Source organism: Stegodyphus dumicola, chromosome 2, assembly GCF_044657685.1.
Source record: "Stegodyphus dumicola isolate Sdum_Otavi_A_Nest chromosome 2, ASM4465768v1".
NCBI lineage: Eukaryota > Metazoa > Arthropoda > Arachnida > Araneae > Eresidae > Stegodyphus > Stegodyphus dumicola.
In genome coordinates, this window is record NC_140769.1 from 277,698,648 (window position 1) to 277,721,615 (window position 22,968).

Genomic DNA, 22,968 nt, shown 5'->3' on the forward strand with positions numbered 1-22,968 from the left:
CAACTTCAAAATGTTTTTAAATGAAATATATATATCTCTTTTAATTTCAAAACTTTTATTGCTCTTGTGTTACAAATTTTAAGACCTAACTTCTCATTTCTCAGAATAAAGGACTCTTTCCCCAAATGGATTATAAAACGGGTTTAAAATGGGTTCAGAAGAGATTTAGGCAGATAGCCCCCAAGGCTGTGCCATAATTAAATAAACCAAACTACTTAGTGTATTGTGCATCTATCCCTATTTTTTAATATTCTACTTCATTAAAAAAACCTAAAATTAGAAAAAAAAATTAATTTCCGATGGTAACAAGCTCCACAAACGCACTTTTTTGGAAGTAATATTAATAAGATGTTGAATTTTTAGTTTTATATTTAAAGATAGGTGCTCTTTTTTTATATATTCATAGTATTTAAAAAGTTTTTACTTCATTTCCACGTCGCAAACCTTAAGATATGCGTCATAATAGTTATTTTGCAAACAGATATTGACAAATTCTTAGGAAGAAGTGAAAAGGTACTATTGGTAGGAATATTAACATTTTATCATAATCGTAATCGGAAAGTGTTCTGCTCGAAATTCATGTTTTGATTCACCGAGTGAAAACGTATTCTTTTTCATTAAATACTTTCTCAAATAATAATCACTTGACCATCCCTCTTTACCAATATGCTGAATCGTTTGTAAAGCATTCTTCAGTTCAATATGTCTCGCGTTATAGGCGCAGCTACTGTTCGATTAGTTGAAAAAACACGTCGATTATCAGCAAGGGCTGCTTTGGTGCTTACCCCTGCTGCAGTAAGTCGCATTAAAACTTTGCTTGAAAAAGAACCAAATGCCATAGGTCTTAAAATTGGCGTAGCTCAGCGGGGTTGCAATGGCTTAAGCTATACACTGAATTACGCGAAGGAGAAAGGTAAATTTGATGAAGAAGTTGTTCAAGATGGTGTAAAGATTTTGATCGATGCTAAAGCACAGTTGACTCTCTTAGGCACTGAAATGGATTTTCAAGAGACTACTTTATCTAGCGAATTTGTTTTTAACAATCCAAACATTAAAGGGACATGTGGTTGTGGCGAAAGCTTTAATATTTAAAGATTACTATTATAAATTTAGATATGTAAATATTAACTTAGGAAATTATAATAAATCTTAAGTAGTTTATGAAGGAAGTTGCTGTATGAGTTATTGTTATTGAATCTTTGTTTTGAATAGAATGTTTGTTTAAAAAATTATTAAAGCTAAAAGTATACTTTTTAACACTACATGCTGCCAAGAGTTGGTCTCCACCTAAAGTGTTACTCATATAAAGCTTTGATGTCAACCTGATGAATTGTATCTGTATGTAATAAGCAACATTATATTATGATTCAAATAATGCTGTATGATGCCTGCATCGCATTTTTAAACATGGATGTATTTCTAGACATCAATGCTGTCAAAAATCTCTGCTTTTAGTTGCATTTTAATGATGGGCGAGCATTGTTTACTATTAAATTTTTTAATTAATTTAAATTTTAATTGTATCTACTTACATAATAACATAAAAAATAATTGCTTTTGAAATATAAGTACAAATTTCAGATGTCTGCAAAAGTGTTTAAAAGCCCTTAATGTTAACCATGTCATTTGTTTGTAAATGAATGTAGAATTTGTTCGTAAATGAATTTGAATTAAAATATGGTTTGATTATTTAGTTATATTTTATTTTAAAAAATTATATTAAAATAATTTAAAAAACATCCATTACATTAATAAATTAATTGAAAATATGAACATGTTTTTCTTGCTTTTAATAAGTTTTGACTTAATTTAGTCATTCACTTACAAACTTGGTTCCTAGGCACGGAGGCATAAAGTATATAAAGCGGACATCATGCTTCAAATCTGAGGTTGAAAATGAGTCAGTTTCACACATCTTTTCTACTGCTGGTACTCATCTATTTCTTTGTTAGAACTGAATGCTATAGACATTAGTGATACTCCTGATAATATTTCTTAAATTTAAAGTGTTAAAAATAGTGTGTTTTTCTGCTATTGTATGTTTAGAAACAAATAATGCATTGAAAAAATAAAAAATTAAGCTTCCATAGCTGTGTTGCTTTCATATAGAAAGTCCAAAATAATCTAGTGACCAGATCTCTATACTATTAGTAATATATATATGTTACTGATGGTCTAAAAAAATTTAATGAGTAAGAAATTTAGAACTAATTTTTCACAAGGACCAAAAATTGAAATTCATATGTAATAAATTTCAAATAATCCTATAAATGAATAAAGAATTTAAAAAATGTTAAAACAAAAATTCTTCAAACAAGCAATACCCCAATTCAAAAAATCGATGAAATTTAAAGAAAAATGAACATAATACGTAGGTAAGTTGAAAAATAAGTTTCCCTTGTCGACTGTGGTCAGAGTTGTGTATGAAAGTCAAAAAATAGAATGAGACATTAAAGATATGACATACCTTTATTTTATTATTCTCGTACGAATACGTTGAGGCATTTGTCATATAGCTTGATAAGCTTCAAAAAGTCCTCCAGGAAAAAATCAGGGCTTTGCATATGGAAGAAGTGTTGAACCGCTTGTTTCACTTCAGTATTGCTTCCAAAGCGCCTTCCCCAGAGATTTTTCTTCAATCTCCATGAAGATACCATGAAGATGGCAATGACTTTCTGTTTCGGATTGTGATGGGGGATGAAACATGGGTCCACCATTTCACGCCAGAATCGAAGGCCCCATCTATGGAGTGGAAACATCCGTCATCACCTGTCCGAAAGAAGTTCAAGACAACTCCCTCTGCAGGTAAAGTGCTCCTCACAGTTTTCTGAGACACCCAAGGAGTTTTGTTGCTGGACGTTTTGGAGGTCGGAACCATCAATGCTACGCGCTACTGTGACACCCTGTCGAAATTGAAAGAGGCGATTCGGAAAAAGCGGCCTGGCCTTCTCACATCTGGCGTTCTGCTGTTGGATGACAATGCCAGACCACATTCGGCGACGGCAACACAAAACCATATTGCAACTCTTGGTTGGGAGCGCCTACACCATCCGCCATACAGTCTTTATCTCGCACCTAGTGACTTCCATCTGTTTCCGGCTTTGAAGAAAAGTCTCGGGGGAAGGCGCTTTGGAAGCAATACTGAAGTGAAACAAGCCGTTCAACGCTTCTTCCATATGCAAAGAATAATCTTCCATATGCAATTCTTCCTGATTTTTTCCTGGAGGACTTTTTGAAGCTTATCAAGCGATATGACAAATGTCTCAATGTACTTGGTACCTATGTGGAAAAATAAAGGTATGTCATATCTTTAATGTCTCATTCTATTTTTTGACTTTCATACACAACTCTGACTACAGTCGACAGGGGAAACTTATTTTTCAACTTACCCTCGTAGAAGAGGTATTCAATGCCACTTCATCAGGAGGAGGAACATTGAAATCTCTCTTTAGGCAAGACTATATTTTGGTTTTGTTTTTTAAAATGTTTTGTAATTATTATATATATACGTATATGCACACAAATAAAATAAAAATAATAATTTAAAAATTTCCCTTCCCAGTTACAAAGTCTATGAATTGAGAGCATAATACTTAGCAAAAGGAAGAACGTATGCCATAAATGGAATTTTTTTCCTCACTGAAATTATAGTTAAGTCACTTTCAAACACCTGCTGGTAAAGGAGTCCCACTATCATTAATGGCATTGCATTGATCGACGTGTTGATATTGGCCAGGATCATATTTTCGGCTCTTGAGTTGTTATGAAGGGATCTAAACAATAAAGGAAGCTTCAATGTTATGTCTACAAGTCAACAATGATATTTAAATTAATGATGTTTGAAGTTCTTATCAATTTGAAAAAAAAAAAAAAAAAAAAGAAAAGAAAAAAAATGTCAGTAACTTTTAATGATTTTTATAATTCAGATAACATCAAAAGGCCAGTGGCTGTCTAAAATACCCCAAAATTGTGTAAAATATTTACATGTTGTATTAAGATTCAAAGCTATTAAGGCACTTTTCAAATCGACAAGTTTCTCTTAAAGAAAATGTAAAGTGGTTAAAGGAGATCCCCATCATCTTTTTCTTGTAAAATTATTGGATACTAATATATAAACACAACTACTTGGGAGCAATTTGGTGATGTTTTACAAATGAAAAGGTGAAACTGATCAGCTATAAGTTGAAGTTTTCCCGACTTTAAAGTTTCCTAAACTATCAGTAGTTATTATAAGTCAGCAAACATTATCAGCATACAAAAGGAAAACATACTTTAGGAATTTAAAATACAGATCTTAATTACTAAATAAAAATTATATGATACATTAAAAAATAAAGCACTTGCATTATATGATACACTAAAAAATAAAACACATAGTTCTGTAATTTTTTGTGCTGTTCTTCCGAAACACAGCAATCTGTTTTCATTTAAAAAACATCAGAGAATTGGACAAGCTGAGCATTGTGCAAACATTGGCCATCTACCAAATGCATCTTCTCATTATTCACTTTAGAGACATTGAGGCAAAATTCTGTACTCCTGTGGAAATTTTGTTGCAGATTCATTCATTGCTGGAAAATTCCACAAGCACATATTTTATACATTTATACATATTTCATATTTATTTATTATATTTTATACATATATAACTTATATATAATATATATAAGTTTTTTAACTTATATATATTATATATAAGTTAAAAAACAAAATATCATGATTTGTCTATAAACACTGTTGGAACTTTGAATACAACAGAAAGAATGAAATGGCAACAGTGCTTGACTATGAATTGCTATGAGCCGGGTTGCCTCAAGAAAATATATGGGCACATTTGGAAAATTTGGTGATTTTTATTAAGGAACCTGGAGGAAGGATACCTTTGTGCAGGACCTTCTAAGAGAAACTGGCTCATATTAATGTTTCACATGGGGAAAATCACCCATAGCCAGCCTGTTCACCTGGAATCAAATCCATGTCAAACTACTAGTGTCCTTCTGACATGGAGAAGGATATCTGTTGTTCAAACAATAGTAAAACCAGACTTTCGTTTTGGTACTTGATCATGCTGCTGTTTGCATTAAAATGGAAAAACGGTACGGTAGAACTCCAATTATCCGAATCAATTGGGACCGGACCCCATTCGGATAATTGGATTTTTTCTGAAAAAAGGGTCTATGTACACTTTAATTAATTACTGTATGTTGAAATGGAAGAAATTTGTTATTTTGGCTTTGTGTAGCCGTGATTTTTGTGCCAAAAATCGCCACTACACAAACCAAAACAACAAATCAAAGAATTGCACAAACTCTGTATCCATGTACCGCCAAAAATCACCAAGGGATACTCTAAAATATACTTTTACCGAATATATTATTCAATATCCAAGAATCCTAATGATTAATTTGGTGGTGTGAAAAATTCCTGGAAAAATACAAGAATGATACAGAATTCACCAACTGCTCATATCAAAAGTATGCAAAATATTTTTATTTATTTTTACATAAATGATAAATCAGTATCCTCTCATTGTGCGATATGGAATACCAGTGTTTTAGTGTGTCAACTTCAAATCTGTATCTCACTTTGTGTGCAACTGAACAGTCAAGAAAAATAATTACTATTATATATATCTAAAGCAAAAAATGTCATTGCAAATTAAAGTGGAAACTTCAGGCTTTAGGTATCACAGGTAACATGTGCCTGTGGATTCTGTACCGTAAATATGGTGAGCACGGCTTTTTTTTATTAGATAATTTTACATAAATTTCTATTTGAAATTAACATATTTTCAATATAGTCTAAATGTTATAAAATACACTAAGTTTTGATCATTAGTTCAAATTAGTCATGTCAGAAAAGATTTTACAAAGTGAAACTAAACTAGGTATTTATGTATTAGTGCAATCACTACATTAGAAGTCGCAAAATTTCAGAATACACTAAACTCTGACAATGATATAACAGTTCTTCAATTTTTACAAGCAACCTCATAATTTTTGTATGCATTCCAGGTTTCAAGGGTTTTTAAGAGACAAATCGCCATTTCTCCTTTTAAATCTCAACCTCAGTTTTAAATATGCTTGTGAGATTCAGCTGCAATAGAAGAAACTGGCATAAAATTCATGCCAGAATACAGTATTTTCCTGGAAAACTACTCAACTAAAGAAAACTCCAAACCCTATCCCGAATGGAGAAATACAAAGTTTCAAAATAGCATCTTATCTCATCATCTAAAAGGAACGACTGCTTGGAGCCTGTTCTTAAAACCATTACCAGAAAATTCAAACCAGTATAAAAAACAAATAAATCATGCTTTTTATGTAGGTATAATGCTTTAATTTCAGGATAAATGTGTATATTATACGAACTTGTATAATAAATAGCTTTTTTTCAATTATAAATCTTTTTTTTTTGTGTGTGTGTGCATCTGTAAAGAATTGCCAAAACAGTTGTGCTAATATGTAAGTATTCTAAACTATTCAGCCTAATTTGAGAATTTAAGCTTTTACTTGATCATTCAGAATTATCATTGTAAGCTTTCTGCATTTAAGACATATACAAGTACACATTTTTTAATTTATTAAATAATCTTGAAAGTAAAACAGACACTGATTTTTAAGCTATTCAATTAGTTACTCTAGATAAGTGGCTTTCATACTTTGTTCCGTTGGTTAAAATAAAAATTATAAAACACTCACACTAATTGACTAATGTTTATTAATACCGTATGTACGTGTTTATATATATATATCACAGAATGACAGCAATTATTCATTAAACGAAGTAACAAAATAAATTTCTGGTCATTACATGTCTTCAAAAAAGAAAAGAAAAACACAAAGGTAAACAATATTTCTGGATTGGAATGCTCAGTTATCATAAAAAATGCCTCTGGGCAGCTAGTCTAATACTTCAACTTTTTCAAAAAAGTTGTATATTTTAACTTGTTTCGTTTCCGAAAAATTAAATAGAAAATTTTAGCTTTCCGAAACTCATATTTGATTTAGATTCCTTGCATAAAAATCTATGAACAAAGCACAGTACCTAATTTTGCAATAATATATCGAACAGTAAAATCGTTTTAATAAAATACACACCTTTTGTTAGATATGTGCAAAGGAAGAGCATAGACAAGGAGATACAAATTAAAATAACTCTTTGCACGTTGGTCTCGAATTTTGTGATTCGAACGTTATATGACTGACATTTATGTGGATAAAAATGAATCTGAATGAAGCGCGCCGAAATAAATCCCTTTAATTCTCTAAAGCTGTATGTATAGTATGGTCAGGTTCTTCCTTCACAATAGGAAATGACGTTTTACGAGCCAGTAAGAGTGGGGAATTCTGGGATAGATGGTTGAATGTTATGCATGTTGATCTTTGCTAAAATGTACGAGTGTGTTTAAATTTATGGTATGTATTGCAGCATTTGGAGTCTGCATTCGTAATTTCATGTCGAAGCTACAAATTGAATTTGCGTGAAGGTGTAATTGAAGTGATGACATCCCCAGCTGAAAAACTCAAGCAACTTGAAACTCTAGAAAAAGATCTGGCTGCTGCTCTGCATGCTGCTAGTAATAAAAAATTTGTGTTTTTTCTCATCAGTTCATAGTTGAATTGCTTTCTTCTCTTTATTTTAACTTTCTGCATATAATTGTTCGCGTGCTTATTAGGTACTAAAGACTTAGTATCGTAAAATTTCTTCCCGTCTGTAATAACATATGAATAAGAATTATTCGTAAAAAGGTTGCTTATTGATGTAGATGGGCAAATTATTTTAATATGTGCTATCGAACAGTCAAAAACGTTGGAGTATGATATTGTAGTATTATGGTAGTCATAAACTTTTTATGATATGAAATATATAATGATGTGATAACTGTTATTACAGTTCTGTGTGTCTTTGTTACTATAGTATTACCTAACCTTAATAACGTACCTAGTAAATTAGTACCTAACGTACCTAGCTTATTTTTATTAGTTCCTTAACAAAGAGATTTTAAATTTGAAAATAATTTTACGTTTGAAATTAATCATAAAAGTTAATGTAGACTGTTAAATATAAAACTTCAGTATACCATAAAGAAGTATGTTATTGTTCATATTCAGCAGAAAAGACATAGTGTTGTATTTTCAAAATTAGAAATTAATGATCTATTCTTTTTAGTCTTCCTGAATACTGTCATAGTTTTAATTTTGTGTATTCTCTACCTAATAAAAGTTCTTTTAATAATAATACACATTATTGAGTAATTATTAAAATTTAATTTCATATAATACTGATGAATTTTCAGTATATTATTAATAGCATTCACAGATATAATAAGCTGGCATATGGTCTAAATCAGATATAATTATAAAGAGTAATATGGGTAAAATCCTAGTATACGGTGCAACCTTGGCACGATTTTGAAAATTATCGCCAACACCAAAAATGACCTAAAGAATGTCTATGTATATATTATACACTATATACTATATACTATCATTATATACATAGTATATACTATGTATAACTATATATATTCTTTGAATGACCCATTTACTTCTCGTCATATATGTCCCGTTTTTACTGCTCATCATAAAAGTCATTAAAAGTAGCCAAATCCCATGTGCACCGGATACTAGGATTAAACCGTAATATGTACTGTACAATAATATGCTGGAAAATTATTTATTTAAAAAAATTATGTGGGGATTGCTTGGTTTTCAGTTGATTGTTAAAGGGCACCAGTATGGTTTGTTATAAAATTCCTGTGACAGAATATTCATTGATAAGCTATATTTAAATACTGTAATGGAACTCTGGAAGGTAATTTAATTATCACTTATGTATACATGAAATATGCAGTGGACTAGGAGGAAAGAGCACCCAGACCTGGCTTGCTGAAGGCAGCCTTACACTGTTAATTACCCTAATACCTAGAGGCTGTCCGAGGAGACGAAAACCCTGCTGATCAACCTAGGGCAGTGGTGACGAACCTTTTTGTGACCGTATGCCCAAAATGGAATGGCCACGTGTCATTCCGTTTAAGATATTAAATTAGAATTATTCATACATTACCCGCAAAATGCTTAGATCTTAACAACTGGAATCTATGTAACAATGAAAGGATTGAAACTCACTGGTAGTCAGCAATAAATTTGAATTTGTTTAGCAAACAGCTTCTTTGCCATGTAACAAGTAATATATTGCCTCAAATAATTGAAGCATCATAAGTTGGGTCAATAAATATGTATATCATTTCTATGGTGATATATGAAAATCTTATATCTAGGCTTGGTTAATCTTCGGATTATGGTAACTTGGCGATTTTTTGGCGAAAATTTGGCGACCAACCCTGCTACAGCAACCTGCTAGTTTTTGTTTGGATGTCATTTTGTTTTCACGAAGTAAAGGCATGTTTTTTCTTTTACTCAACATTTTTTCCAACAATCTGCTAGCCGAATTACGCTTATGCTAGAACTTTTATGGAACAAAAGTGCTTAATCATAATGAAGATTAGGTGCGAAATTGGGAGAAAGTGCAGAATTGCCCACTGCTTTCTGCATTTTTAAGAATTGCAGATACATGGTATCCATGTACACGTCGTTTCACTTAAAAAAATCCCAGAATGGCACAAAAATGGCATTGCGCACACTCTTGACTTTATCCATGTACACTGCTAAAGTCCTAGCTAGTAACCTTTATCACCTTACCAAAATGTCGCCAAGCTACCTGTTACCATATTCCAAAGATTAGCCCTAGTCTTAAACTCTATGCCAGTAGCATTATACGATAAGTGAAACATTCAAGAACAGACTAAATCATTTATTTAAATTACATAGTATCATTTTATTGTGATTATTGATTAAAGAAGTAATATTTTAGTCTCATGCCAGCTGATAAGGCTCTGTGTTTTGACTAGGGCTCACGTCCCATAGGTTCGCCGCCACCACTGACCTAGGGGAACAATTTTTGTTTCACAAAGTCTAGGTTTGAATCGCAAGACAGTGGTGGACGGCTACACATCCTCCAAAAAAGCATTAAGTTTGACATTGACTGTTCCCTAGTGTTGATAAAGGGCAGCCAAACCCCCCTAAGGACAACCTTCGATATCAAACTATGTAACGCCCCCACAACCAAGGGGCAGGCATGACAGTACCAGTGCTGTCCCTGCCTAGCCTGAACCTACCATCGAATAAACAATGGCTCTAGCTCTGTGAAGACACTTTATTTATCCCAGTAGTCGAGGCTGTCTAGATATTGATCTAGTCAGTATGCTAGAAATGGTCAGTTCCAGTTGATCCTCAGAAATGGTCATTCGAACATAGTTAGCCCAGGCAAACCTGGTTATCAGCGGGGCTGTGAGGAGGCTTATGTCGGATTAGGATAGCAGAGGCTATCCTGTAGCTATACCCACTCACAAAATGTCCAGATCAGACCCCTGGTCTCCTCCCATAAAACGGTCGGTTTCAGAAATCCAATCCTTCCCAACCTCGAGGGAGCACAACTACCCATGCCACATGAAATATGCAGTGGTAGCTATTGTTATGATATTATAAGTTATTTATTATAACGTGACTAATAATTTTTTCCAGTAATCATGATTTCAGAGGTATGTTTTATGATCAGAGTAAATGCCAAAGATTTTTTTATTTATGACAAGGTCATACATACATAAAGAAGCAGAAAACAGTGCACTATCCAGATTAGAATAATGTACAGTTCTGTGATTTAAGAAGTCTACTTTTCTGCATGGTGACAATAGGCAGAGTTTTACATTTTTCAAATGTTTATTTATAATTATATTACTTCAAATCTCTATTGTGGTGACAATAGGCAGAGTTTTACATTTTTCAAATGTTTATTTATAATTATATTACTTCAAATCTCTATTGTTTTAAAACTTCTTTTGGTTGATCTTTACATTATGGTAACTTGGCGTCTTTTTGGCGAAAATTTGGCAACCAACTCTCCTACAGCAACCCTCTATTTTTTTTTCCCGCCGCCATTTTGTCTTCACGAAGTAAAGACATGTTTCTTTTCTTTTTATCTACTGAACACTTCTTCCAACAATCTACTAGCCGAATTACACTTATGCTAGAAATTTTATCTAACAAAACTGCTTAATCATGACAAATATTCACTGCAAAATTGGGAAAAAGTGCACAATACCATACTCCTTACGCGTTTTTCAAAATAACACATACACATAAACATAAACCATGTACACGCCGACTTATTTTTACTTAAAAAAACATCTCAGAATTGCACAAAAATGGCATTGCGCACACTCTTCACTATATCCATGTACACTGCTTTTTTCTCATAAATTAGAAAAATTTCACGAAAATACATGACAATTTTCTCAATCTTTAAACCCGGTAAAAATAACATATATGAAATTACGTGATCGCGAAAAAGTATTTACCCTTTCCAAATATGAACATTTCCACATATAAAATAAATAAAATATCCAAAAACTTTTACCTCTAAATCATCTATTACATTATACACGTCACCAACGAATTCATACCGCAAGCATTACAAATACTTAGTATCAAATATTTAAATTATTTCCATGCACGTTTACTTCAACTTAAACGTGTACCAAATTCCTACAAACATAAAATTCACAAAATAACTATCATTTAATTAAAATATCACTAAACCATGTACATGCCGACTTATTTTTACTTAAAAAAACATCTCAGAATTGCACAAAAATGGCATTGCGCACACTCTTCACTATATCCATGTACACTGCTTTTTTCTCATATATTAGAAAAAATTCACGAAAATACATGACAATTTTCTCAATCTTTAAACCCGGTAAAAAGAACATATATGAAATTACCTGATCGTGAAAAAGTAATGAACATTTCCACGTATAAAATAAATAAAATATCCAAAAACTTTTAACCTCTAAATCATCTATTACATTATACACGTCACCAACGAATTCATACCGCAACCATTACAAATACTTAGTGTCAGATATTTAAATTATTTCCATGCACGTTTACTTCAACTAAAACGTATACCAAATTCCTACAAACATAAAATTCACAAAATAACTATCATTTAATTAAAATATAATTAAATTCAAAAACACTACTTAAAATATAAATGAGCACATACATTAAATTAATACATACATAAATACCCATTTCGAATTCACTTTAGTTACGGCCATGGGATCCAAAAATTCACAAACACTGTTTCACACAAGACAGAATAAAGCCAAATACAAAATTTCCAGATTTTTTCTTGATTTCCCCCCTTTTCCGATTAAAGAACCGTAATTCGTCCATTAATATCACATGACATATCCCATGATCTCTCATTTCCCTAACACAAAATAATGCGTAATCGGAACTGAGTACTGCTCACATTATTACCAAAGTGCCAGGTAGTAACCTTTATCGCCTCCAAAATGTCGCCAAACTACCAGTTACCATATTGTAAAGATCAACCCTTCTTTTTTTTTAAATGGCCACTGCACATAATCACAAAAGATGGCTGACGAAATCACCCTGTTTATAATGTAAAAAACCTCAAGTGTTGTCAAAGGTTTATGCAGTGGCTACTTTAACAGGAAAGTACCTTATAGGATGTCCTAATATGAGTCCACACATCTCAAAATTATATGCAGTTGCTATTTCCTAAGCAAGCAATTTTGTTTGCAATTAATTTTTCCAGTATTATTTTCAGTAAAATTGTTTATAATCTTATTTAGAACTTTTTTATAGTATGATGAAATATTTTTAGTGCTAGTCATAATAAAAGTTAAAAATTCTATTTTCTATTTAAGGAGCAGTAGTGCTCATTAAGTGTTAATGTTAGCAAGAAATGTATAATTTTATATAATATATTAAAATCAAAATAATATTATTGCAACTCTAAAAATACATTGAAGAAACATCGCTGCTCAGAAATGTAATTGGGATTATTTTATTATGTCAGGACTTTTTTTTTTAGAACTAAATGATAGATTTGTTGCCAATCTAGAGAAACTAAATTTCATAACAATAAAGAGGGTTACCAGATGTTGCATATGCTGTGCTGAGTCATTGCATGGAATAATTTAGTAACTTAAATGATGATTCCGGAATGAATTGAGCATAATTTAATTCACAATAATAAACAAAAAAGTATCAAATCGGATTCTTTTCTGTTTACATTTCTTGTTGCCAATCGAGAGAAACTAAACTTCACCACAATCAAGATGATAATATATATAGAGAGAGCTGTTACAAATTCTTCGTTTGGTAAATATCAAATCATAAAGTCTCTTGTTTTAGCATGAAAAATGTCGCCTAATCTTTAGAATATGGTAACAAGTAGTTTGGCGACATTTTGGTAAGGCGATAAAGATTACTAGCTGGGACTTTACCAGTGTACATGGATGAAGTCAAGAGTGTGCGCAATGCCATTTTTGTGAAGTTCTGGGATGTTTTTTTAAGTGAAAATAGGTCGATGTGTACATGGATACGGTGTTGTATGTGCAAATCTTAAAAACGTGGCAAGCAGTGGGCAATTCTGCACTTTCTGCCAATTTCGCACCTAATATTCGTCATGATTAAGCACATTTGTTCCATAAAAGTTCTAGCATAAGCGTAATTCGGCTAGCAGATTGTTGGAAAAAAATGTTGAGTAAAAAACAAAAAAAAAAGTTTACTTCATGAAAACAAAATGGCGTTGAAAAAAAAAACTAGCAGGTTGCTGTAGCAGGGTTGGTCGCCAAAAAATCGCCAAGTTACCAGAATCTGAAGATTAACCAAAATGCCTTTAGGTTAAAACATGTTCAAATGTTTGTTTGGTGCAGTTTACAGTATAAGTTGCTATCTTTATCTTGTTTGCACACATTTTAGCTGTGGCAGCATTTACAGAAAATTACCAAAATTCTATTTATTGCAGTCTTACCAGATTGTTTCAATCTTCAGTTATAGGTACAAATTTACCACCATTAAGTAAGATATTTATTTAGCGACAATTATACAAATATCGGTAGGATATGGGAATTTGTAAAGGAACCTGTTGTCTGTAATTCCCAAATAGCACCAAAGATGAACACATTTTACTACAGTCAAAAGTCGTTAATTCGGACACCCATAATTCGGAATGATCTATAATCCGGACCTCAAAACTGAAAACTTTCTGCACATGCGCCGCGTTGACATATGCGCATAGGCATTTACGCGAGCGCGTAAGACCTTTTACAACTGCGCATATGAGTGTGCGCAAGTGCAGAATACATTTTTGAGTGCGCATTTTATGTATAATGGACGTATAAGCTAAAATTATCTAATTATCTATTTCAGTTAATGTTGATGATTGTGTTGTTCCTTAATTTTCGAATTGGATCCGGCTTATTATTTTTTGCAGACTGTAAGAGCAATTTTATAAAAGTAAGCTTAAACTTTCGATTATGTCAAAAAGAATTTCCGATATATATTTGTTAATATGTAAAGGATCTAAAGCGAAAGTATGTTTTGAAATCCGAAATCTGTTTATTAATTTCACGCTGCTCGGCGGGGGGAACACCGCGTAATGAATTGGAAGTTGATCTGTCAGCACTATCCTTATCTTCAGGGCAGATGTTTTTATTTTATTTGGCTTATAATTCCTTACCAAATGTAGTATTTCATCTCGATGTGCTCCGTCTTTGATATGACTTAAAACAAGTTCCTCGTCATTATAATTCGCTTCCGATAGCGAAGAAAAGTAACAGAGGTTATTGAAAACGAAAAAAATTTCGATTGACAAATTAGTCGGTGTTCTCGACACAGCAATTATACGACTTGAACAGCGGAACTTTGTAACTGAACAAGAAATTATGTCTGTTTAATAGAATTAAAGAGAAAGTATTATCACATGAAACGAAGCAAAACTTAAACAACTTACATTGAAAGAAATGTTTATTTAAGTAAACAAATAAGTATTAAGCTTTTTTTTTTTTTTGCAAATTTTGATACCCTTTAGATCGTAATTGTTCTTTATTTCATAAATTACGGTTTCATATTTTTAATTTTAGAATTTCTGCATGCCATCTTACGAGATTTAAACTGATGATCTATAATCCGGAAAAATCGATAATCCGGAATCGCCGAAGTCCCGACGAGTCCGGATTAACGACTTTTGACTGTATTAACATTTGAGAGACTGTACAGATTTCCATGATTGCAAATTTTCAGTCTTTTACTGTATTGTTAAAAATATTAATTATAAAACAGAAAATTCATTATGAAAATGCATCATTTTTTTATATATTTCTTATTTTGTGTTGTATTCTAATTTTTTTTAGGTCAAGCAATTCTTGAACTAAGCAAGGAGAAACCAAGTGTAAAGCAAGCTGAAACATTCAGTTCTACTTTTCTAAAAACATTAGAAAATGTTGAAAGTGGATTATCAAAGCATATAACTTATCTTACTCAAGTATCCACTGGTACAACTTTTAGTTATTAAATTTTGGTACTTGGTTATTATCGCAACCACCTTTGTGCAAAGTGACAATGTTTTTTTAAAAAGAAAAAGAATGGTAATTTCAAATCAGAGAAAGTTATTTATTTTACGTCATACACGTTATTAGGTACATATTTTAAATGTATTTTGAAATTTATACTGGAAAACAATTTATAAAACTACTTACAAATCGGTTTTTGTTTCTTCTTCAGTTTTTGTTCTGCTTATCTCCCGCAGTCTTACTAGCCATTTCTAACTCTTTGAAGCAAATTTAACACTCATTAATTCCCTACTGCAGCAGTATATACATCTGATTACTGTACTAAATGGCAGATGGCTATTCGCAAACCAATCACTACTTCGCATGCCAGTATGTTCTTTACACTTTTTCATGTTGCATTTCCAAAATACAGCATCATCAAATGCGAATTTCAACATTTATTTTGCCTTTGTGGCAAAATGGCACATTTATGCAAAAATTTCACAGGAATTTCTTTGTTTGCAGGCGAATCTCACAAGCACTTATTTCAAAATTCAGCTGAAGACAAAAAATATTGCAATTTGCCTTTACAGCTTGTAATACAACCAAAATAGTGTGTACAAAAATGGTGACATTGCTTATTCAAATTTACATTAATCAATGCAGTTACCAGAAGAATTGTTATGCACATGGTTGCCTCAGTTTGGTGACTTCTACCGAGGAGTTTGCGATAATACCAAAGTACGTAATGTTTTCATAATATACTTTAAGCATCTGAAAATGAATACAACCGTCTGAAATTTTTGAATTAATCTTGTATTATGTTTATTAGTTCTGTTTTATTTTTAATTGATTTCATGTTTTACTATTATGTTTAATGAAATTTATTCTGAAATAAGTTGTAACAAGAAATTTGAACAAAACTATTTTTTATTGATAATAAGGCACAAAATTAAATGCACTGAACATAGATACTACTTTGTGGTATCTTTATTTATTTAAATTTCCTAGGGTACATGGCCTTGAGTGCTTAGATTAGCCTTACCTAAAGTGACCACATTTTCATTGAGACAAAGTGGGACAAATGGAATGAAATGAGAATTATAATTTAGTAATGAAAGCAGACCAATAATTCAAAAAAAATTTATTATATGCATTCATATACTTGTCTATAATTATACAAAAATATATTTATTATTAATTATTGGCAACTATAAAAATATTTGTAAAAAAACAATAATTCGAATATTATGTTTTTATTTAATTTAATATTTTATTTAAAAAAATATCTTCTTTCATGGTTATATTTTTTATCCAAGTGAATACTTTGCAATAGATTCAAATCATTTATTAAAATGTTGTAAAATTTCTCCATATGAATTGGTCAAATTATATTTTAGGCTTAATACAAATTTTAAAGTTTTAATGCTCAACTGTGTTTTTTTCAATTGTACATATTTTATTGATACTAGAAAAAACACGTTCTGTTGCTGCATTTGTTCCTAGAAGGGAGAGCGTGTGTTCTACACTTTTCAAAATATTTTCATAAGGAATATTCTGTTTAAAATGAAGCAATAACTCCATCCATTTTTTGTCTGTTTCCACATTTGCAGACAACCAGCATTTAATTTTTTTATCAGTAACGTATCTTTTTACCAATCACACCTCATCAAAAAGATCATTTTCGCAAATATTATTTTTCGGAAAATGGTTACTAATATATTAAAAAGATTTTTCCACATATTTCCATAAAATCTCCTTTTTTAATGTCACCCAATGAAAGATTTTAATATCCTCAAATTGAACTCTCCATTCTTCAAGATATTCCAAGCAGTTATTATAAAAATTTGACTTCTTTCAGAAAATCATGTGGTTTAATATGGCATCTTGTTCTTCCAACCTGTGATGTCCTTTCGGATAACTAAAGGAATATAATTATCAATTCTTTCTCGCAATTTTGTTTTTAAGTTATTGATTTCATTTAACACTTCCATTATTGAAATTTTGTCCCCTTCGATAATTTTCACAGCATTGTGAAATAATATAGCTTTGTTGTGGATGAACTGAAGATAAATTTGTGATGTTTCATTTTCAAAAAACAGCTGCAATATTTTTGGACATTTATCTTGTGATAAAAAGTATTATTTTAATGGTTCGTATATTTTAAAAATATTTTCTACAGCTGGTAAAAGAGCTAGCCATCGTGTTTTGTTGTAACCAATAATTCTTTTATATTCAATTTCTCTGCTTTCACAAAAATCCTTCAACCTTTCGATATGCAGAATATATATATATAAATACGAATAAATTTTTGCAATAATATTTTCAACATCCAGTGGAAGTAAGTCAGATGCTGTTTGAATATTATTGTGTAGAATGTGCGCTGCACAACCTACTCGAATAATTTTTTGGTTCAAATGTTCGTTAAGTTTCGTAAAAGTGTTATTGATGCCTCTTCTAGCTTTTCCACCAAAATTTGCGTTAGTGTTATTTATTGTTCAGTAATTCTAAAATAGTACTTAATTGAATAAAAAATTATTTATGAAGCTTCACCCAGCAGCCGCCGAGATGGTATAGTGGTTAGGGAATTCTGTGATACCGAAAGGCCTGGGTTCAAATCCCGGAGAAGGCATGGTGGTAACTATCATAGGAGGCAATGGTGGCCCACCTATTAGGTGTCTCCATAATAAAGAGACCACCACGTCTGGCCTTAGTATAGATTAATGGACTCTGTTACAAAACTGAAACTGTTCACAATCTGCCATTGGAAAAAAATGTTTCACCTGGCAATGAAACAAAGTCTAATATTCTGATTTTAATTTCTGTTTCTGGATCAAAAGGCCTAACAATTGTTGGAAATAATTTTAAATCTTTGTGGTTGGGAGCATCATAATATATGGATATAAATGTGCATTTATCTAATTCTTTCTGCAATTGTGAAAACGAATATGGTGAAAAACATTACAAATAATTGCTTCGGTTTTTGTCCTTGCACTTGCAATTTTTTGTCGTACAATGTTTTGATCATTTTCGATGTACAATCAACTGATCTGAAACTTTGATTGTGGTTTATGGTGTGGAAAGCAAATAGCCCTTCAGCTAATGCTAGCTGTTCCTCTGTTAACAATACATAATCCTAAACGAGACGTAGCAACAATGATCGAACACCACCGAGTAAATCTAACTCATTACATCGCCTAATTTATTTTTTATTTCTTTGCATTCACTTTAATAAATAATAGGTAATATATTTTTACAGTACATTAAAAAAAAGAAATGCAGATGTTTTCTAAAAATGGCGGTACAGAGGACAGACAGTCCTCCAAAAAGCGGGACTGTCATGCCAAAATCGGGACGTGTGGTCCCTTTAGCCTTACCTCAATAAAAATTGATATAGTATATACATGGGAGAGGAAAGGGTTCTAATGTAGAATTGTGTGCCACTTTGATTGGTGACAAATTTCATTCAGTTTTGGTAAGAAACCCGATTTCTGGTTACCATGATAGTTTTAACTGGTTTTATTAGCGTCCTGATTTTTTTTAGTGAAAGTAGATCGATGTGTACAGGGACAAAGTCAAGGCAGTGCGCAATGCCGAGATTGTGCAAATCTCTGATATTTTTTGTAAGTGAAAATCGATCGGTGTGTACATGGACGGCGAGTTTGTGCAGTTCTTAGACTTCGTATTTTGGTTTTGTATAGTGGCCATCTTGAAACTGTGTCTTTCTGGCGCGGATCTTGGCATCAAAAAAGAATTATGAAAAAAACAAGGGGCAACCAATTGTAAATTTTTACGGAGGTAAGGATGTATGAACTCGAAAAGGGAAAATTTAAAGTAGAGTAAAAGCCCAATTATCTGACATAGTAAAAAAAAGAAAAAAAAAAAAAAAAATAAAGACAAGAGGCTGATAAAGGCATAATGAAGTGCATATAAGGCTGCAACTTAGGGGTAGGAACAAAGATTTTCTTTAGCTAGTGTGATTTAGTGAAGTAAGGCAGTAAAGTTTAAACATATCACACTGTATTTGTAAGGTCTTTGCTTTCGTTTTATGTAAAATTGAAATTCTTGATAAGCTGCTTTAGTTTTTGTGAAGAAGGATGTAGGTTAAGTGCCATTAATCTATTTTTCCCACATTTTAAAAATTTTTTTTTAAATTTGGGGCCTTTCCTAAACAGAATAGCGTGCAGCGGAGTATTTGCAAAATTGTAGGTCAAGAAAAATGTGCAAGATAAGCTATGAAATCAGATAAATAATGGTGATGCAATATTAAAAATTATCACTAGATTTTTTTTATATGCTATATCCATTATTTCTTTCTCTTTCTTGATTATCTAACTAAATAAAGAGCGATTGCTTCTTTCAAACGTCTGTTGGAATGATTGGCGGGATATTCTTCAACTTTCATGGTTAACCTGATTTCATGTTGGATTAGATGTTTTACTTTCAATGGTTTAAGGCCTATGAAAAAATATGTGTACTTTTGTATCTGAAATACATTTATATTTTTGAAATCTTAACATTATATTAAATTTAAGCTAACAAATAAGATGACCATTTTCATAACTTTTAAGTGCAAATTTTTTCTTTCATTTATTTACCTTTTCTAATATGAATTGTTTTTTTTTTATATACTCAACTATCCAGAATTTTCACTTATCTGGTGTCTCACATTTTCTAGATAGTCAAGCTTTCATTATATTGATTTATTTAGACGCGATGTGGACAAAGTGTAGGAAATAATCATTCAACACGAGTCTCAAGAGAGAAACTCCTTTGGGAAGTCATTTTTTATACCTTTTATACCATTCATCCTGCTGGATCCTGGTTTGAGTTCTAAAGAAGACATGGGTGTTTGTAAATGTTTCGTGTCTTTGTAAAATGGGGGCCACTTAAGGAACCCCCCCCCCAGTGATTATGAACAACATTCTTAATGAAGAGATAGCCAAATGGCTGATGAGTTCAGCCATAATTTCCAGTGAATGCTTAACCAAGTATCTGCCTGTTTTGGGGGAGGGGGCTATTCCACATATTGCTGTAGTAGAGCAGGCGAACTGTAATACTGATGATATTTTTAGCTAAAATTTCTTGAAGTATGTGGGTATGTCTCTTGTATAAGATTTGACTGTATGTAAATTGCCTTTCCCCCTTCGTAGGTATAATATTTACTGTCCCTTGTAGTTCGTCCTGAGCAATCCCTTCATTGATTATGTAAATGAGCAATAAATTTGGCCTTTTGCAGCAGATGCTTAAGAAGCTAGTGTTCAGCAGTTTAAAAGTTAAGAAACAGCATGTTTTTTTTCCCTCTAATTTGAGAACAAAGCAAGATAAAAAAACAAGAAATTTAGAGGATGTGTTCACTAAACAGTTCGCACAACGTATGTCCTCGGGTCAAAGAGACACAAAAAGTTGGTCGTCTTGCTTACAGACCTGTATTTTGCTGGCTTCTGCTCACTGTAGTAGTTGAGATTTTTGTTTCTTTTGTCACTAAATGATCTGCCATGAGCTTGAGGCACTGTAATGTTGCTTCTCCTTCAGGCCAGAATAGGCAAATAATGGTCTTCCGTAGGTGTCATAACTCTTCTGCTTGGAGCGTGCCTTCTAGATACAGAATCCTAGGATTCAAACTGATTCCATAATCGGTGGACCACACTATGTGAGACATTGAAATGTCTAGTAGCATCAGCTTGTGACATCCCCATTTCTATCCATCTGATCGTCTGTCACTTCAACAAATCGGGCAAACAACTTTTCCTGGACATTGATTAACTCTCCTGGATATTGTCAACAGAACTGCTAATAACAATTGAAGATCAACACTTGTGAGCAAAACTCGCAATTTTTACATTTTATTTCTCTATATGAGTATTCATTTCTATAAAATAAAAGTGGTAGCTATTGTTTTTGCTTATATTTTCGTAAACGTCATTACGATTATAAACTCTGAATTTAAGCATTACTGATATTTTTGTAATGGTGAGCTTTGAAAACATGTTGTTTCTTAACTTTTCGAAGGCAGTGTACTTTTGTTACTTATAGCTTGAAGAGTGTTCTGATGAATTAGGTGAGTGATATAATATATAAATTGAAATCTTTTGTATACGTTTTTAAGATCAATATTTAAGGAACCAAAACCTGTAGCAACCTTTTTTTGCAGAGTGTGTACAAAGGACAATCGAAAAGTGAGTAAGCACTAAAACAAATTGTATTTCTTGAATTTGCAATGTATGGTGGTTAGCAGATTGGTGGCAGATTTCTTTGCTTCTAATGAAGAGGGACTTTGCTTGGTGCGTCCTCGATATCGATACAGTTTCTTTGCTAAAAATCTACGAATAACTGAGGTTGTTGCTTCACTTTTATGGTTAACATAGTCAATACATAAATGTATAAAATGATAAATTTTTAAAACAGTGTTATATATATATATATTAAATCAGAAATATGTTCAGCAAAAAGTACTGTACCGAGAATTACTTCTTGAAGTATCATCTGTATTAATATTCAGCCTGCAATCATTATTTAAAGCACTTTTTACCATTACTTAAGATGCAAAATGATTAATTTTTATATTTTTCGAATTTGTATGTGATTATGGGATTTTATGGGAAGAAGAATAAATGATTTTAATCAGAAGATCAAATCACTGAGAGAAAATGCTGATTTCAGAAAAAGTATAAATTTTTAATATGATTATTACTCTGTATTGTGCACTGTACTAAGAAGAATGATGTTATGAAGTAAAATCTTTATTAATATTCAGCATGCATAGGTAATGACAAAAAGTGCTTTACGTAATTAGTACTTTTTGTCATCACTTACGGCACAAAATAACTATAATTTTCAAATTTATATGTGATTATGATAAGTTCTAATGAATGATTTTAATCAGAAGATCAAAATTAAGCAAAAGAACATTTAATTAATGATTTCAGAAAAAGGCCTTATATTTATCAATATGATTATTCTGTATTATGGGTTGATTGCAAAATCAGCATTAGTATGTTAAATGTTCACTTTCTTTTAGTATTTTTATCTTTCGCTCTTCTTTTTTTATTTTTATACAGTGGATATTGACAAAATATATTTATAAAAATAATTAAAATTTAGTTTTTAAGGAAAATTTCATGTTAAAATTGAAAAAATAACTGTACTCTTATTTTATTATTTCACTGTGCACTATAAAAACGTTACATTAAAAGTTATGCAATTCTCTTTCCAAAAGGGCAAGCCCATGAAGGATCTAGCTATGCAAGTCAGAAAATGATGCAGATGGCATGGCATAGACTAAAGCATTCACAATCAAGATTAAATGAACTGGAGAGATTAAAAAACCAGCATTCGCAGCAAGGAAATAGGCAAAGCCATATGAAGCAGTCACCACCAACATAACTTTTGATATTGGCCACATTCAATAAATATTTGTATTGCATTTTGGATAGTTTTAATGTGATATATTTTTAATAAATTGGATTAAAACGTATTTTTCAGAGGAAGTTTGTATAAAAGTGGATTAAACTCTTACAATATTTATGGCAGAT

At 31.7% G+C, this 22,968-nt stretch overlaps 2 protein-coding genes across 2 annotated transcripts; both read left to right on the forward strand.

Annotated features, from left to right (window-relative positions):
- Nucleotides 1-517: 517 nt before the first annotated feature.
- On the forward strand, nucleotides 518-2,089 carry MagR (Iron-sulfur cluster assembly 1 homolog MagR). The gene has a single exon (XM_035359281.2). The coding sequence runs from the start codon at nucleotides 703-705 to the stop codon at nucleotides 1,090-1,092; it is 390 nt and encodes a 129-aa protein (XP_035215172.2). The 5' UTR covers nucleotides 518-702; the 3' UTR covers nucleotides 1,093-2,089.
- Nucleotides 2,090-7,361: 5,272 nt separating this feature from the next.
- Nucleotides 7,362-22,960, forward strand: MED11 (mediator complex subunit 11). The gene is made up of 3 exons (XM_035359282.2): nucleotides 7,362-7,579; nucleotides 15,296-15,436; nucleotides 22,653-22,960. The coding sequence occupies exons 1-3, from the start codon at nucleotides 7,504-7,506 to the stop codon at nucleotides 22,817-22,819; spliced, it is 384 nt and encodes a 127-aa protein (XP_035215173.1). The 5' UTR covers nucleotides 7,362-7,503; the 3' UTR covers nucleotides 22,820-22,960.
- Nucleotides 22,961-22,968: the final 8 nt, after the last annotated feature.

Coding starts and splice junctions, on each gene's coding strand:
- MagR (XM_035359281.2), top strand. CDS start 703: ATGTCTCGCGTTATAGGCGCAGCTACTGTTCGATTAGTTGAAAAAACA.
- MED11 (XM_035359282.2), top strand. CDS start 7,504: ATGACATCCCCAGCTGAAAAACTCAAGCAACTTGAAACTCTAGAAAAA. Junction 7,580..15,295: donor TGCTGCTCTGCATGCTGCTA/GTAATAAAAAAT, acceptor AATTTTTTTTAG/GTCAAGCAATTCTTGAACTA. Junction 15,437..22,652: donor TCTTACTCAAGTATCCACTG/GTACAACTTTTA, acceptor TCTTTCCAAAAG/GGCAAGCCCATGAAGGATCT.